The following is a 19,299-nucleotide window of genomic DNA, read 5'->3' as shown; positions in this document are numbered from 1 at the left end:
ATGAAAACAGAGAATACATAGGAAAGGAGGCTTCCATGTTGCTCTGCATTGTTTACTTCCTTGAACTGAATGAATTCGGTCGCACTTGTGTCGACGCGCATCTTAGCGTGGTGACGTCACGTAACCTTACGCACGGCTGAGGAGGGGTTTGGGGGGTTAGACGGGTGAAAAAAAAAAGACACGGCTTTTTTTGGTCAATGGGAAAGGTGCCAAATGCCAATTGCTAGTGGGTTGCATCGGCTTGGAAAAAACGCGCGTTGACCCACTAGTTTCAGTGGGAAAGGGGCATAACTAAACTTGGGTTGTCTTTGTCCTTTTTAGTCCAGATGACATGGCGTACATGTTTTCCACAGAAAACTTGGAATCATGATTCTTCTGACCACAGAACAGTTTCCCACTTTGCCACACTCCATTTTAAATGACCAGAAAAAAAACACCTACACTTCTGGATCCTGTTTAGAAAAGGCTTCTTTGCACTGTACAATTTCAGCTTGGCAACGGCGGATGGCACGGTCAATTGTGTTCACCGACAATGGTTTCTGGAAGTATTGCTGGTAGACTTCCTGTTTAACCCTTTACAAACAAAAGTGTCAGCGGTGACACATTTACGCATATCATCTTTGAAGCCTCGTCACGCTGTGATTACATCACCCACGTGCCACTGGTTGGTCTCGTTTAAAAGTGCACAAGTTGAGTTCCACACCCCGTTTTTACATGAAGTCAATTGACCAAGTAAAACGGGAGATCATTTCAAATGGGTTTTATAGTTTTATTGCCCTCATAAATAAGCATACACAACACTGCAAGTGTTTATGTCCATACTGCCATCATTTCTTGTCCTTTCTCAAAACAGAGCGCCACGAAAAACTACATATCCCAGGAGCCATTGTGAGTTCACAAAGGAAGGACGTCATGGGAAAACTTACCGTAATTTCCCAAATATAACGCCCATTTTTTTTCATCACGATGCGCATTATAAACGGGTACATGGATGGAGACAGAAATATATATATATATATATATATATATATATATAAACCGATTTTTTTTTTTTTTATTGACACGGCCACGTTGTGTTGAAGAAACGTATGCGGCGACCCGTTGCCGACCATTACGGTACGTGAGGTTACCATTTTGTTTCGGTAATACTTCACTCTAATCGGCCGAATGATTTTGTCTGTGTTAAATTCTGCTTTTTTCCACTCTTCATAAAGCACAAAATTTATAGTTTCTTGAACTCATTTGAGTCAACGTTTATTGCAGCTCCGCAACTCGGACTACAACAAACGTAACAACACAGACTTCCTGTGTGTGTCCGTCAACTATATCTGTCCTTCGGGAAACTCAAACCCAAATAACAATAGTTCCTATTGTTACTGTCGTGTCAACAGCAATGAGCGCTCTCGGATTTCCGACTTAGGTTCTCACTTTCATTTTACTGTATCAATCCATGGAAGAAACATTTATTCATCATGATGAAACGCGCAAGTTATACAGCAGCCTTTAAAAGAAAAGTCACATCTGTTTTGTTTTCTCCTAGATTCTGGTACGTTGGAGAAGTTGTCAAATGATATTACCGTAAATATTGTCAGTTTATGGTAATGTTTTGAACTACCAATGTGCTATGCTTGTGCTGTGTTTCACCAATCAGTAAAATGACATTTCTGTATCTGTGCACGAGCTGTTTTCTTGTATTCTTCTATTTATTGGTGGTAAAATTAGGGTGCGCGTTATAAATGGGTACAATAATTTTCCCTAGATTTTACAAGTAAATTTGGGGTGCGCATTATACACGGGTGCGCCTTATATCCGGGAAATTACGGTAATATATTGCTGAGCTAGGGGCCATCTAAAGAGAGGGAGGCGAGGTAGTTAGCGACGGCCGGTTGTATTGAGCGAGCGACTTTGTAAAACATGCGGAATGAATCAAAAACTAAATTTAGCGCAACCAATTGCGTTATTTTATCAACTCGAGGAAGAAAATGGACCAGATTTGTCATCGTTTTCTTCAGATGACTCGGCGAGTGAGAAGAGTCACAGCAATTCACAAAGGGCGGAAGGAGGAGGACACACCCCCTGGAAGTGTGGGCAGTGTGACTGAGTGGCATACCTGAAGAAATTGAACTGAACTGCTTTACTGTAAAAAAAAATGTAAATATTTTTTCTGTCTTATTTCTTTCCCACAATCAATCTTTACCATTTGTATATGGCGGAAAACACTAAAGTGACCTGAAGTTCCGCGCTGAGACCCCCAATTTGGCCAAATTTCAAAATTGTCCGATATGCATGTGTGGTACATAATTGGAAAGCTTAAAATCTTAATTTTCTGGGGGAAGAAAAAAATTCAACAGGAGGGCATTTAAAAAAGAAAAATTCTTTTTAAACAGCAAAACCCCAACTGGAGGTGAGAGCACGCGAGAGCAGAATTAAAGACACCGTGATTTTAACGAGATATTATCGCGTACTTCTTTTCGATCCAAAAACTCTATGTAGCATGTACCACCAAGTGTCAAGACACAGCTGTGAACGGCCACAGCCGGATTTTGCTGAGATTTTATGGGTGAAACATGGTAATACAACAAGGGTAGCGATGCAGATATCGCAGACATCAAGGAGTGGTCGAGATTTTCTTTTTCATATATTTACCCTTTTAAACGTGTTTTTTTTTTTTCAATTTTTCCTTGTTTGGATTGATTATTTATCATCTAAAATATTGGGTAAAATGCCACAGTAACGAAAAAAATACAATTAAGCGATAGTTATGAGGTAGATATCCGTGACTTTTTTACAGACGCAAATTTTTTCATTGTGACGTCATTTGTTTAAAAGTTTAAAATATGCGAGTGAATAATTTTTTTAAAGTTGTTTTTTTAACAAAATATTACACATTAATGTATGATTCTACACTAAAAATGACAGACATTTCAAATAATAAATACAATTACTGACATACTTTTTATGGCTAGGTTGGAACAAAAGTGGTTGCGCGACGTCTGAAAACGGGGGTTTCCAGGGTAAAACGGACAAGTTAAAAATAGTTGGGGGACTTAATGCGCCATGAATCTGCTATGGCAGCATATAATCATATTGTTCATAAACACAACAGTTCTTTTGGTTTAAAATATAGCAGCTTCTTTGAAAGAGGGGTGCAAGAGCAGAAACTGCTTTTTCAGTCTTGTCTGTATTTTCTGCCATATAGATGTGTGTTTGAGAAACTTGATGGTATGTATAATGCTTTGATAAGGTGATGGGTACAATACATAACCTCACAAAGAGATATTCATCAAACCTTTTTTGTGTTATCACTATTTTGCACTGTTGGTCTATTGTATATAACATTTTTTGAACAGACTATGTACAGTGCCTTGCAAAAGTATTCGGCCCCCTTGAACCTTGCAACCTTTCGCCACATTTCAGGCTTCAAACAAAGATATAAAATTTTAATTTTTTGTCAAGAATCAACAACAAGTGGGACACAATCGTGAAGTGGAACAAAATTTATTGGATAATTCAAACTTTTTTAACAAATAAAAAACTGAAAAGTGGGGCGTGCAATATTATTCGGCCCCCTTGCGTTAATATTTGTAGCGCCACCTTTTGCTCCAATTACAGCTGCAAGTCGCTTGGGGTATGTTTCTATCAGTTTTGCACATCGAGAGACTGACATTCTTGCACATTCTTCCTTGCAAAACAGCTTGAGCTCAGTGAGGTTGGATGGAGAGTGTTTGTGAACAGCAGTCTTCAGCTCTTTCCACAGATTCTCGATTGGATTCAGGTCTGGAGTTTGACTTGGCCATTCTAACACCTGGATACGTTTATTTTTTGAACCATTCCATTGTAGATTTGGCTTTATGTTTTGGATCATTGTCCTGTTGGAAGATAAATCTCCGTCCCAGTCTCAGGTCTTGTGCAGATACCAACAGGTTTTCTTCCAGAATGTTCCTGTATTTGGCTGCATCCATCTTCCCGTCAATTTTAACCATCTTCCCTGTCCCTGCTGAAGAAAAGCAGGCCCAAACCATGATGCTGCCACCACCATGTTTGACAGTGGGGATGGTGTGTTCAGGGTGATGAGCTGTGTTGCTTTTACGCCAAACATATCATTTTGCATTGTGACCAAAAAGTTCAATTTTGGTTTCAGCTGACCAGAGAGCCTTCTTCCACATGATTGGTGTGTCTCCCAGGTGGCTTGTGGCAAACTTTAAACGAGACTTTTTATGGATATCTTTGAGATATGGCTTTCTTCTTGCCACTCTTCCATAAAGGCCAGATTTGTGCAGTGTACGACTGATTGTTGTCCTATGGACAGACTCTCCCACCTCAGCTGTAGATCTCTGCAGTTCATCCAGAGTGATCATGGGCCTCTTGGCTGCATCTCTGATCAGTTTTCTCCTTGTTTGAGAAGAAAGTTTGGAAGGTCTTGGTAGATTTGCGGTGGTCTGATGCTCCTTCCATTTCAATATGATGGCTTGCACAGTGCTCCTTGAGATGTTTAAAGCTTGGGAAATCTTTTTGTATCCAAATCCGGCTTTAAACTTCTTCACAACAGTATCTCGGACCTGCCTGGTGTGTTCCTTGGTTTTCATAATGCTCTCTGCACTTTAAACAGAACCCTGAGACTATCATAGAGCAGGTGCATTTATACAGAGACTTGATTACACACAGGTGGATTCTATTTATCATCATCGGTCGTTTAGGACAACATTGGATCATTCAGAGATCCTCACTGAACTTCTGGAGTGAGTTTGCTGCACTGAAAGTAAAGGGGCCGAATAATATTGCACGCCCCACTTTTCAGTTTTTTATTTGTTAAAAAAGTTTAAATTATCCAATAAATGTTGTTCCACTTCACGATTGTGTCGCACTTGTTGTTGATTCTCGACAAAAAAAATTAAATTTCATATCTTTATGTTTGAAGCCTGAAATGCGGTGAAAGGTTGCAAGATTCAAGGGGGCCGAATACTTTTGCAAGGCACTGTATAAAAGGACAAAAACGCCTATAACCATACCAGCTGTTCCTGTTGAATTATCAAATATAAAACTATTTAGTCTCAGTTTTTTCTGTTGAATGTTTATCCTAACAAGTTGAATAAATTTTATCATGCTTCAAAACAGTTCATTGAACATGTTTGGTTGTCAATGGGACATCATTATTACAGATTTTGACAAAAAATTGGGATTTATTTGTATTTTGGGGTCCAAAATGTTGATTATTATTGATCAGCGAAGAAAACAACAGTTTGAACATGAGGGTTATGGCTCCTGAAAAAGGAACTCGACCAGGCCTTTGTGAACATGGTTTTCTTTGAAATATAAAGACAACATCAAAGTCACGCAAAATCGGACAAAATACGCCCAGACCTTGAAGGCCCGAAGATCATGGGCATCCAGTAGGGTTTTTCAGCCTTGACCCTTACTCACAGAAAGTTTTCCAGATTCTCTGAATCTTTGGATGATGTTATGCACTGTTGATGATGATGACGTCAAACTCTGCCGTTTTCCAGTGGGAAACCCCTTTCAGAAATTGCTCCACTATCTTTCTGCGCAACTGTGAGGGAATTAGTGATCCTCTACCAGTCTTGGCTTCTGCAAGAGACTGACACTCTGATAATTGGGTCTTTTACTGTTCTGCGCCTGACTTTTCCAGCCTCTTATTGCTGCCTGTCCCAGTTTGTTAAAATCAACATATTTCTCCATTAAATAAAACATTTTCTCAGTTTAAACTTTTTATCTGTCATTTATGTTCCATTTTGAATAAAATATTGACATGCAGCACTTTGATTTGAAATCATTGTATTCAGTTTTTATAGAGTCCCAACTTTTGAGGAATCTGGTTAATAGATGGAAGCAGCATGTTGCTGCAATTGCTGTTTTATTACCCCTCTCCCAAACCTGAGCATTTGTTAGCAAGCACAGGTAGTGGAAGTACCAATGGAAGTGACATGGAAACTGGGTCGTATTGGAGTGGAGGAATGTGTCCAAGATGCCTCAAGCAGTGGAGAGGAGCACATTGTATGTGTGTGATGCATGAGGGGGCCAACAGCTGCTTGGGGGAGGGTACAATGTACTAGTTTGGATGCAGTAGTTCATTGTACAGTGTGTGTTGGGTGTGTGTGCGTGCATTGCCCATCCAAACAAGCCAGCAGTAGACTGAAATGTGATGCTTTCCAAGCAAGCAGGAACTGAACAAGTGCTTTAAACTCATTGGATGCCATTGACGACGCTAGATGTCCAATCTATTTTTACTGGGAGATTTTGATCGGATTCAATGCCAGTCCCTTCCAGTTAAAATGGATTGGACGTCTATACCTGTCAATGGCTGGCAATGAGGTAAACCCCGATGACTGCTATTGACTGTGACAGACTTCAATCCCCTTAGAATTGAGAGAGGCTGGCAATGAATCCTATCAGAATCTACAAGTTCAAATGGATTGGACGTGTATTGCCGTCAAAAGGGTAAGCGCATACGAACAAGGAGAAATGACAGCAGAGTCGAGCCTCAAAGTTGGGCCTTCTTGCCTCTGGCAAAGGATGTTAGACGTACAAACACAACAAGATGACATGTATCCAAGACAGGCGATCTCTATTACAAATCAAAGCGTTTTCGACCTTCTTAAAGCGTTCGTGCTAAATGACAAGGCACCGGATATAAAAGATGCAGGCGCGGCTAGCAACATCCACTTTGGAGTGACAATAAGCTAAGGTGCAGCCTCGTGCGTTCGCTGCCGACGAGACAACACGGTGGCTGACTACAGTCGAGACGTGTCTACGAATTAACACCAATGACATCTACCGTTCGCGACGTCTATTTACCTTCGGATAGCTCCAAGTCCAACTCCGCCAATTGGTCTCGAACCGCCTTCGGCAGGGCGGATAAATCCACGCTGCGGTCTGCCATGACTTCGCCGAAAAACACGCGAGCGGTGGGGAAGCAGGGTCGACGGGGGAAAAGCCACTAAAAGGGAAAATGAAAGGCCCTCCCTCAAGACACAAAACAGGCATCCGAAAGGGAGAGGCTGTCCATCCGTGCGGCCGGCCGCTCCGCCATAATGGCAGAAAGTCAGGGGAAGCAGCGGCAACGGGTGCTGCGGTCACGTGACTTGGTTACCTCGCTTCCTCCACCTTCGGGCGTTTTCGGATTCTCCTTGCCTTGGAACTTTACTTTACGATTTTAGCCGAGCGATACGAACCGGAAGTACTTGCAGGGAGGGTCGTTAAACACATACATATAAAATATATAACGGTAGATTTCTGTTGCACGCTCAAAGCGCATGCGGACATACGTTGTCACGTGTCGGCCATTTTGCGTCGGGGACATTTAGTGTTGTTTGTAAAACTATTGCGCAACCCGGCTTGTTTTGTCGTAAATTTCAGGGAATTAGTCGGTTTATTGCATACATAATAATATTCTTAAAATCTTTTCATAATTCGACGAGAATTATAGTCACGTTAATAAGGTTTGTTATCAACCAAACTCTAATCTGTCCAGCGAGTTGAGTATTTTACTTAGGTCAAACCCATTGTCTTGAGCACTTCACTTGAGCAATATAATACAGTTATGCTCTAACAAAAAAAAAATGTATTAAACAAGACCAGACTTCATACATAGGCGCACTCTCAATTTTGGGGAAAAATAAAGGATTTCTATTCAGTATGAAAGATACTACTGTTACAGTAATCTATAAAAGTGATTTGACTGATAGCGTTCAGATTTTTATTTTAGGTACTTGGTTAATATATTGGGATTTCAATTTTAGCCACTTCATAATTTGCCATTATTAGTACATACTGTACTTTCTTTTTCCAGCCAAAGGGGACTTTTTGAAATTACAGAATAAATCTCAGCAGTACCAAGATTTGAACACTTAAAAATGTATAAAACATGTTTTATTTCTTAGTTGAACTTCTCAGCATATGATTTGCAATGAGAGAGAACATAAAGGTTGTTTTGCAAACAAACAAACAAAACAAAAACAAAAAAAACGCTGCAATACTCACAAAATCACGTTTTTGTTTTTTTTTTCTAAGAAAAATGCAGCAAAACTATATGTGTTTGTTCATAGTATTAAACTTGGACATGCATGGGAAAAAGTAAATATATTCATATGATACAGATATTTACAGTACAAGGACATGTTATTCAATCATCACTCTACTATGGGAGTGTTATAAAAACAAAAATGTGTATGCAACTGTAAAATTGCTGCAACATATACGAGAAATTGCTCCTTTCACTACATGAACTACAAGTCAAATTACTAAGCTGAGAACTTCTCATTAGTACTGGTAAATTGAGGAAAAAGACCAAATTCATAACTCAGGGCTCTATTTTCATGTCCATGTTGTGTTCCAGCAGAAATCGTGTCAGACTGGATTTGTCCATTTCATAGACAGGCAGGTCAATTTGAAACAGTGCTTCGCACTGCAGGGCACATGAACACCTCAGACCTCTTTCACACCAATTAGCTGGCTCCTTCCCATACCCTTTAAAGGCAGGCCACTCTTGGCGCACATTTCTTCCTAGACAAGACTGAAGAAGAAATTGGTTGGTTACAGTTAAAGGTCGCTCGTATCAGTGTGAATGCCCATGAATAGTGCGCGTCTACTGAAGCCTCCACAACCAAAATCCCTTAAACAGTCGAGATTGTGCTACCACTTAAGATAACCACTTCAGTGGCTTAAAAGAAAGACAGACTTTCAACCACCATCTTGGCACAGAACAATTTGCCAAATTCCAAATACATGCGGCAAACTTTGTGCCGTTATGAAAACTCAGTTACGCTGCGTTTTATGGCCGAAAGGATGTGAACTGTGTACGAAAATAGAGCCCAAAGTATTTAAATGCTGAAGGGGAAAATGTCTACACTGGAGATGGGATCACTAAAACTTAATATACACTTTATAAGTAGTCAAATATGAAAGGAATTAAGTCTCCCGTTGATGTTCTTACAGTACAGGTACAAGAAAAATGTTACTTTAAATATCTTTGAATTTTGAAATAAGAGATTGTCAGAAGAACACCAGCATGAAATGCTGAATGAACCAAAGCGAACACATTTCTGCAAGTTTTAGTGCATCAGGACATGCCAGTACATTAATAGAACATGATATATTTTCATGATTTTTTTTGTTGCAAATATATGACCATACTTGGCAAATAAATGTATATAAAAAATGACTAGAAAACAAAAAGAAATATTTGCACGTTGTAGTCCCATTTTTTCACTAGATGACAATATTTTTCCCATAATAGAAAAGATGATGGTGTATAATACGATTATTTATTTGCAATCTTTGGATGCTTGTTCAGTACATTTTCTTTCCAGAAAATAATGTTTATAATGGATATGAGGAAGCACAGATGATTTTAAGGCCAACTGATTAGACACTTCAAGTGCAATATCAAGCGGTGACATCATGTCAACAAATAGAAAAACATTCGTATAAAGGTGGGTTTTTTTTTTTTTCCTGGTTGTGGTCATAAGATATATGGCTTTGGATTTTATATTTTTTCGGGGTGATGAGCGTGTGGGATGCATCCCATTTGTCCGAGCAGCAAAAATGTGCAACTGTCCTGAGTTACAGTGCAACGTTAGTCACAAGTCACACACGTTGATACAGAAGTGTTAGCAAGATGCAAGAAGATTCCCTTCAGGAGAAAAAACTACATTGCTAACTCGAAACTTCTTTAAATATTTCAATCACGGTGTTGTACTCATCTTGGAGAACGTGCCAGTTTTATATATATACACTGTATATAGCCGCACATAAAAGTAAGCCTAGATAGAAGGAAACATTTAGCGATCAAATAGAGGTATAAGCAAAGCGCTCTGTTGGCATATACATACAACCATTGACAGTTTGTAAGACAGTTTATAATACCGTTGACAGTTTATGTCTCGTAAAAGGGTATAACATGAGGTATGAATTTGAAATTGATGTCACTGCATGTTGGAAGCACTTTTCAAAATATTTGGGTGTATTCCAATTACGAGCCATGGGGCAGGTTTTGTGTGCATGTGGTTGGAAGGCTAAATATTAGAGGCACTCTTTCTGTATAAAAAAAAAAAAATTAAAAAGCTGGATTTACACCGCATACATCAAGTCACAATTCCAATTTTGGACATAATTGGGTGTGAAGAAAAGCAAGAAAATGTGGAAGTCCCAATCCAGCCTTTTGGATATATGAACTGCAATATTAAGGCACAGCTGGGATACTGTACATAACATTAGCTCGAGGCATGTCGGTATCCAGTTTGATTGACTTACGAAACCCATATCTGTGGCCCGGTCTACACGGAAACATAGCTGCAGGTGTTTATGAAACGTTTCTCGTAAACACTGAATCGTTCCAAAGAATGTTGTCGATCCACATGATGCAAGTGTTGTAATGTACAGTGGGGCAAATAAGTATTTAGTCAACCAACAATTGTGCAAGTTCTCCTACTTGAAAAGATTAGAGAGACCTGTAATTGTCAACATGGGTAAACCTCAACCATGAGAGACATAATGTGGAGAAAAAAACAAAATCACATTGTTTGATTTTTAAAGAATTTATTTTCAAATTAGAGTGGAAAATAAGCATTTGGTCACCTACAAACAAGCAAGATTTCTGGCTGTCAAAGAAGTCTAACTTCTAACAAAGTCTAACGAGGCTCCACTCGTTACCTGCATTAATGGCACCTGTTTTAACTCATTATCGGTATAACAGACACCTGTCCACAACCTCGGTCAGTCACACTGCAAACTCCACTATGGCCAAGACCAAAGAGCTGTCGAAGGACACCAGAGACAAAATTGTAGACCTGCACCAGGCTGGGAAGACTGAATATGCAATAGGTAAAACGCTTGGTGTAAAGAAATCAACTGTGGGAGCAATTATTAGAAAATGGAAGACATACAAGACCACTGATAATCTCCCTCGATCTGGGGCTACATGCAAGATCTCACCCCGTGGCGTCAAAATGATAACAAGAACGGTAAGCAAAAATTCCAGAACCACACGGGGGGACCTAGTGAATGACCTACAGAGAGCTGGGACCAAAGTAACAAAGGCTACTAACAATAACACAATGCGCCGCCAGGGACTCAAATCCTGCACTGCCAGATGTGTCCCCCTGCAGAAGAAAGTACAAGTCCAGGCCGGTCTGACACGTGTCCCCCTGCTGAAGAAAGTACACGTCCAGGCACGTCTGCGGTTCGCTAGAGGGCATTTGGATGATCCAGAACAGGACTGGGAGAATGTGTTATGGTCAGATGAAACCAAAATAGAACTTTTTGGTAGAAACACAGGTTCTCATGTTTGGAGGAGAAAGAATACTGAATTGCATCCGAAGAACATCATACCCACTGTAAAGCATGGGGGTGGAAACATCATGCTTTGGGGCTGTTTTTCTGTAAAGGGACCAGGACAACTGATCTGTGTAAAGGAAAGAATGAAAGGGGCCATGTATCGAGAGATTTTGAGTGAAAATCTCCTTCCATCAGCAAGGGCACTGAAGATGAGACGTGGCTGGGTCTTTCAGCATGACAATGATCCCAAACACACAGCCAGGGCAACAAAGGAGTGGCTTCGTAAGAAGCATTTCAAGGTCCTGGAGTGGCCTAGCCAGTCTCCAGATCTCAACCCTATAGAAAATCTGTGGAGGGAGTTGAAAGTCCGTGTTGCCCAACGACAGCCCCAAAACATCACTGCTCTAGAGGAGATCTGCATGGAGTAATGGGACAAAATAACAGCAACAGTGTGTGAAAAGCTTGTGAAGAGTTACAGAAAATGTTTGGCCGCCGTTATTGCCAGCAAAGGGTACATAACAAAGTATTGAGATGAACTTTTGGTCTTGACCAAATACTTATTTTCCACCATGATTTGCAAATAAATTCTTTAAAAATCAAACAATGTGATTTTCAGTTTTTTCTTTCCACATTGTGTTTCATGGTTGAGGTTTATCCATGTTGACATTTACAGGCCTCTCTAATATTTTCAAGTGGGAGAACTTGCACAATTAGTGGTTGACTAAATACTTATTTGCCCCACTGTATATGACAAGCCTGAAGTGGCGCTGTAAGGCAGGAGTTGTTCTCATATCGCCATATTAATTGTCCTATCATTTAAGTTAAGTCTCATTCATAATCTATAAGGTTTAAAATGAGTTTTTTCCCCCTTCTGTAGATAGAACAGCTTTAACCCTTCTAGGAAGGCTTTTCACATGGCTTAGAAATTTGGTTATAGGAACTTAAGTTGAAATTTGTTGGGAAGCGGATTTGTGAGGTCAAACTCGGGACTTGGATGACAAGCCTTGCAGCTCCTTTTTTTTGTTTTAATTAGTCCCAAATGTGTTCTATTGGGTTAAGGTCAGGACTTAGTAAAGACCTGTTAGGTGGATCTACAGTGCTACCAGTGCTTCTGAAACAGTGGGCCGTGAGCCCCTGAGAGTGAGGACTGATGTTGGGAGGGTTGCATATGTGACCTTAGGGAGCATGTTTTTTTCTTTTTGTCTCTACTAGTATTAAGTGTAATTGCCCATCCACTACAGTATGTGGCCTTGGCGCTTGTTTTTGCTACGCTTTTGTTGCACAAAGCAAATAAATATGAAGAGAGTATACAAACCCTCAAATGACAACATTTTGCACTCAAATGAAAAGGCAGCAAGAGACAGAGCTCATGAGACAAAAGAAAGTCACCCGGACACAAAAGAGAGGAAATATGACCAAGTGTTATGTAGTTAAAAAATGTTTTTCTTCATTTCGGGAAAAATGAAGCACATAAAATATTTTCTGTTATTAATGATCAACTTTTTCTAGTCATTCTTCATTGTAAATTGTCCTTTATTTCTTTTTTTCCTTAATGCTACATTCACACCGAGCGCGTTTTGTTCTAGTCGCGCAATGCATTACCGTACCAAGTCACTGTAGTCACGCATGGAAGGGCCATGGCGGCCTGGCGACCAGCGGTGTGCCTCTAGTGTGGCGCGATGCCGCCATTTTGACCGAATAGGTCCCACCACACGATGAAGATGACTTGGTTGATCTTTCTGCGACAGATTGAGCGATGACGAGATTACAAGATCAAAGTCATTGTATTACTTATTTTTGTTACGTGAACTGGAAGTTTCATGGACTTGGACTTTTGGCGTCGTAAGGTCTGTACACACTTTGCTGCTTTTGGCAATGGGGATAGCGCGAACAATGCGTTTTTGCGTGCCGATTTAACTTTGGTGTGAACGTAGCATGGTAAGGATAGCGTTATGCAGAGGTGTACTAAAGACAATTTTATTAAATAAAAAAAATCATGCTGTGTATAGTGGTGGGGGGGAGGGGTTGCAAAATGTTTTCTTCCTGGGGGGGGCGTAACCGAAAGTAACTGAGAAGCACTGATCTACACCAAGCTTTCATCGTCATTTTAACCTCAGTCTGATCGGAAAAGCTTTTGTTCGTGGGGTGCATGACAGAAAATATTTGACAAGCATTAAATGTGGCATGTTAGTCATCTACACCTATTACTTACAGGAATAGCATCCCCAAGTATTTATCAGTAATAGCAATGTCATGATATATGCCAATGTTGATGTCACACAGACGTCAATATGGGCTAGGGCTGAACGATACTGGAAAAAAATGACACTGCGACTTTTTTGGGGTTTTTGATAATATGCAAAATAAAAACTAGAAGAATTTTCCCCAGATGACTTGAATAGCTCTGTTTGGGAATACTTTGGTTAACTCACAATGACTCACATTGTATTCATATAATACCATTTAATCCAGGCTAAGGGAGTTCATCTGTGAATGATGAAGATTGCAGTATATAAAACAGATCCAGGAGCCCATGTCTCTGCACACTTGCTGCCTTTATGAAGAAAAACAACAGTTTACGTTAGAAAATAATAAACAAAAAACAATTGCACGTCCTGCGATGACACTGTTGCGCATGCGCACATCGTGATGGCAATGTTAAAACGATATACAGTGGTACCTCCACATCCTAAGTTCATTTGTTCCAGGACCTTGTTTGTAAGTCGAAATGGTCGTATGTTGAGCAGGATTTTCCCATAAAAATACATTATAATTCCAATAATCCGTTCCACAGCCCCGAAATCCCACACTAAATCCTTAATAAATACTGCTGGTACTATTGCAAATAGCAATTACACAGAGCAAAAAAAATACATTATAAATATAAATCGGAATAATATAATAACAGTAATAATAATAATACCTGTAATAACGTAACGAATCAGGTTTTAATGTGGCGGATATGTTTTGTGTGCTGTACTGGAGGGCACCGCGTGGCTGACGTGACAGTGAGCGGTAGAGATTTTATTTTCTCTTTTAATGTTGTTGGCATCAACTGCAGCGGACAGTAGGGGTGCTGTGTTGCATAAGTTCTGAAATAAATTATTAAAACCCTGCTGAAGCTGGCGATTTCTTTGGCGACGTTACAATAACAAAATTTGTCACCTTAACTTACAAAGACTAGTGAGCGGAGGTCGGAGGAGAACCGTTGAGATCGTAGTCATTCTACGGCCGTATTGTCAGGGCCAGTTCACGGACGCGCACACCACACTCGTATTTTTCTATCATTTCCATCTTCATTTCAATGGTAAGCATCACCTTTTCCCTTTTTCACCACCTGCACTAACATTCTTGGAACCCATGTTGATTTCTCTCACAAGAAAATCCGCCATGCGTCCGTCTTACAGGAAAACGAGGAAACTGCGGCGCTGTCATAAATCGTCGTTATTTCGAGCATGTCGTCGGAGGCAGAAACAAACGGCGAGTCAAATTTTAGATGTCGAAAAGATTGTGTGTCGAAGCAATCGTATGTCGAGGTGCCACTGTATTGTGCAGGCCTGATTTGGGATTAATCACGCAAGAACTCTGGTGCGAACATTGTGTGATATACACACAAAAATGCAAGGTGCAGCATTTTTAGATATTTAAACTGCGGTACGTTTTAAAAACAAAATTATTTTTTACAGGCCACTAAAATGCCAAATTGATGAGAATAAATTAAATATTTAAAAATCATGTAGTCAGGGCCTCATAATGTAGTGCACATGCAGATCCAAAAGGAAGGGAAAGAATAGATTATGTGAATACTTTAGAGTTGCTTCATAGAGCATAGAGCATATAATAACAGGGTTAGTTCCATTAAAACTGGAGGGTGCAAAGGGTTCATCCAAGCGAACTAAACAACTGTGAGCCTTTCCCACAAAACCAGATGCTTCTTGTAGAGATAAAATGAGATATGATCCCCTTTCAATAAATTTAAAGTTTTGAGAAGCTCATCAAAAGCACAAAAAGAACAGTCAAACATCTCATTTTACATTTTTTTTCTCCCAAGTGTCTGGTTTCTGTGGAGTGGTTCGCATTGAATATTATATCATTTAGTTGTTTGTGTGCAGCTTGAGATGGGTGTGCATAGGGGCTGTTTTAGGTGTTCAGTAAATGAAACCGCTGTGATATCGTATCGGATTTGGGTGAACCGGAAGATGCGTCTAAAAATATGATATAGACGACTGCGAAATGTCACCACAATGGACGACAACTTCACTTAGTGTCCTTCTCATCAAACATCCTGAAGACATGGACTCAAGTGCACCATACCAGCCACAAAAGGTCCATATCAAAGTCCTTTGTTCCCAAAAGGTTGGGTGATAGCAGCTCTGCCAAAGTGGGAGTCCCATCCAGCCACAACCCACCTTCCTGGGCACTTAGACGTGCTGTGTAAATCCAGCTGAAAAGGCCTCCGTGTTGTTTTCTGCCATGTTATGTCAGAGTTGTACACATCAAACATTGAGTGAGGGCGTGGACACACAACATTGCGCAAAACGGGGAGTCCAGCCCCTGTCATCTATGGTAAAGTGAACAGGAAGCACTCTCCAAAGTTTCAGTCCATTTCCAGAAGGCTGTTGCTACTGAGCTCCAGGCCACAGTGTGGTGGGAATTGAAGGGGCTGAGAAGAGGCAGATATTCTTCCCTCGAACGAAAAATGAAAGGTGTCTTTGCATGGTTACATCGCTCATCATCTGGCAGCAGAATGCGAATGAGCGGCCATGATAATGTGAGAGGCTCCGCTCTCAACGCTCTGCTGGTGTCCCAATCCGGCCAGCACGGACATGGCCATGGCCTCTGCCGCCGCTCTCGAACTTAGGCCGTTGTGATTGGTGGTGGGGCTGGGCGCCAATGCGCTGTGTTGGATCACTGGTGCCGGGGAACCCGTCGACTCGGGGGTATCTTTGATGTTGTCGTCGACAGCGACTGTTAATAAAACACAACAATTGTATTTAAAACTGGTGGAACAGCAAAATACCACATACAAGTAGTCAACAAGCGAGACACCTCGCGATACATGTCGAATTACAGTATTTTTGGACTTAAAAGTCAGTTTACTTTTCCGGAGAGATTTATATGTGTAATTATTAAAGGGAACTCTACTAAAATGACATGTTGGTTCTGTTTTCTTTATTTCAATGTCCGTAACTCATCTATGATATACAGTGGGGCGAATAAGTACTTAGTCAACCACCAATTGTGCAAGTTCTTCTACTTGAAAAAAATAGAGAGGCCTGTAATTGTCAACATGGGTAAACCTCAACCATGAGAGACAGAATGTGGAGAAAAAAAACAGAAAATCACATTGTTTGACTTTGAAAGAATTTGACTTTAAAAGAATTTATTTGCAAATCATGGTGGAAAATAAGTATTTGGTTAATACCAAAAGTTTATCTCAGTACTTTGTTATGTACCCTTTGTTGGCAATAACGGAGGCCAAACGTTTTCTGTAACTCTTCACTCTTCGCTTGGTGTAAAGAAATCAACTGTGGGAGCAATTATTAGAAAATGGAAGACATACAAGACCACCGATAATCTCCCTCGATCTGGGGCTCCATGCAAGATCTCACCCCGTGGCGTCAAAATGATAACAAGAACGGTGAGCAAAAATCCCAGAACCACACGGCCACCAGGGACTCAAATCCTGCACTGCCAGACGTGTCCCCCTGCTGAAGCCAGTACACGTCCAGGCACGTCTGCGCTTCGCTAGAGAGCATTTGGATGATCCAGAAGACGACTGGGAAAATGTGTTATGGTCAGATGAAACCAAAATAGAACTTTTTGGTAGAAACACAGGTTCTCGTGTTTGGAGGAGAAATAATACTGAATTGCATCCGAAGAACACCATACACACTGTGAAGCATGTGTGTGGAAACATGTTTTGGGGCTGTTTTTCTACAAAGGGACCAGGACCACTGATCTGTGTAAAAGAAAGACTGAATGGGGCCATGTATCGAGAGATTTTGAGGGAAAATCTCCTTCCATCAGCAAGGGCATTGAAGATGAGACGTGGCTGGGTCTTTCAGCATGACAATGATCCCAAACACACAGCCAGGGCAACAAGGAATTGGCTTCTTAAGAAGCATTTCAAGGTCCTGGAGTGGCCTAGCCAGTCTCCAGATCTCAACCCCATAGAAAATCTGTGGAGGGACTTGAAAGTCTGTGAAACCTTTGGCCTCTGTTATTGCAAACAAAGTATTGAGATGAACTTCTGGTATTGACCAAATACTTATTTTCCACCATGATTTGCAAATAAAATCTTTAAAAATCAAACAATGTGATTTTCTGTTTTTTTTTTTTCCACATTCTGTCTCTCATGGTTGAGGTTTTGAGGGGGGTTAAATAGAAAAGTTTTCATTCTTATGGTGATAACAAAATAATCAGAACAGAAGTACTGAACAGAGCACCCCTGTAGGTGGCAGTAGCACTGTCTTGTAAAAAGTGTATCTTTACCAGAGTCTCACAGTAATAGTTTGGTTGCTCACCCAGGTAAGAGGATTTCTTCTGCAGGGTGGTAACAGGACAGTCCTTGTGCGCCAGCAGCAGCTGCTTCAAATGAGCCACCTCGTTTCTCAACAGAGACACCTCGTTCTGGACAAGCACAACAATTTGGGACATTTTTTTTTTTTTAAGAAAACCATAAAAGATTCCAAATTAGCTTATGGCTCTTCCTAAACATGACATTGCGCACAGGTACTCTCTTCTGTCCTGAGTGTAGCCTTAACTCATCTTTTTCGTAACCTCATTGTGTGGCTCAACATTGTCTATAGTTCCCAAAAACAACTGTGTACCCACCTTGTTCTTAAAAAAATGGGCATTATGACACTTTCCTTCCATTCCTAAGGCACTTTCATTTGGATGTCAGCGTTAACAATGCCACGACTGATTCAGTATGAAATTCTTTATCTGAGCACTCATAATTGTTTGGCTAAGTTTTAAACAAAATGCCCTGCTTGAGAAACCACAACCATTCAACTATTGTAAAATAAAATATATAAATACTGTAACTGTATATACATATTTGGTCTGGCAGGGAGTCCATGCTCACTTACAATTAAAACTAGTTGTCGAAACCCTCATGTTACGCAAAAGTTAGGTCATTCCACAATTGGAGGGCTTTTTACATCACACTTTTTAAATTTAGAATAATCCAAATACAAAATATTATAACATCAAGCTTCTCAGTCCATTTGCTTCTACTTATTTAGGGCCCGAGACCAAATTTTAAAAAATAATAGAATGCTTGAAATATAAACACAAAATAAGTCTGGAGTACCCTGAGGGGATCCCTAGTTTTCTCATGTAACTTTGGTCTCTAATGACCACATTGAAGTTAAAATTAAAACGTTCAAATGACATTAAATTATTTTTGGGGGTGTTATTTGTTTTATTGTTGTCTGTGGGAAGAGTCGTTCAAATATATAATATAATATAATATAATATAATATAATATAATATAATATAATATAATATAATATAATATAATATAATATAATATTTCAAATATTACTCATTTATCATGGAACATACAGTGTGTCACAAAAGTGAGTACACCCCTCGCATTTCTGCAGATATTTAAGTAGCTCTTTTCATGGGACAACACTGACAAAATGACACTTTGACACAATGAAAAGTAGTCTGTGTGCAGCTTATATAATAGAATTAATTTATTTTCCCCTCAAAATAACTAAAAATATAGCCATTACTTATAGCCATGAAACTACGTACATCCCTAAATGTCCAAATTGAGTAGTGCTTGTCATTTCCCCTCCAAAATGTCATGTGACTCGTTACAGGAGTGCTGTCAGCATTGCTGCAGAGATTGAAGAGGTGGGAGGGTCAGCCTGTTAGTGCTCAAACCATACGTCGCACTCTACATCAAATTGGTGTGCATGGCTGTCACCCGAGGAAGAAGCCTCTTCGGAAGACGGTACACAAGAAAGCTCGCCTGTCTCATCAGACCAT

At 40.1% G+C, this 19,299-nt stretch overlaps 2 protein-coding genes across 7 annotated transcripts in view; both read right to left on the bottom strand.

Annotated features, from left to right (window-relative positions):
- dip2ba (disco-interacting protein 2 homolog Ba) overlaps window positions 1–7,155 on the bottom strand; it is a 95,375-nt gene extending 88,220 nt beyond the window's left edge. The window contains exon 1 of the mRNA XM_057859115.1: window positions 6,814–7,155. Within this exon, the coding sequence (XP_057715098.1) occupies window positions 6,814–6,898 (85 nt within the window). The 5' untranslated portion in view covers window positions 6,899–7,155. The remainder of the gene's footprint in view (window positions 1–6,813) is intronic.
- Window positions 7,156–7,913: 758 nt separating this feature from the next.
- atf7a (activating transcription factor 7a) overlaps window positions 7,914–19,299 on the bottom strand; it is a 47,052-nt gene continuing 35,666 nt past the window's right edge. For all 6 annotated transcript variants that reach the window (XM_057829416.1, XM_057829415.1, XM_057829413.1 and 3 more), the window contains 2 exons: window positions 17,820–17,925; window positions 7,914–16,260 (listed from right to left, as the gene is read on the bottom strand). In XM_057829416.1, the coding sequence (XP_057685399.1) occupies window positions 16,025–16,260; window positions 17,820–17,925 (342 nt within the window). In that variant the 3' untranslated portion in view covers window positions 7,914–16,024. The remainder of the gene's footprint in view (window positions 16,261–17,819; window positions 17,926–19,299) is intronic.

The sequence above is a fragment of the Corythoichthys intestinalis genome, chromosome 2, assembly GCF_030265065.1.
Source record: "Corythoichthys intestinalis isolate RoL2023-P3 chromosome 2, ASM3026506v1, whole genome shotgun sequence".
NCBI classification, from domain to species: domain Eukaryota; kingdom Metazoa; phylum Chordata; class Actinopteri; order Syngnathiformes; family Syngnathidae; genus Corythoichthys; species Corythoichthys intestinalis.
Note: the sequence above shows the minus strand (reverse complement) of the source record. Positions and strands in the feature narration are given on the sequence as shown.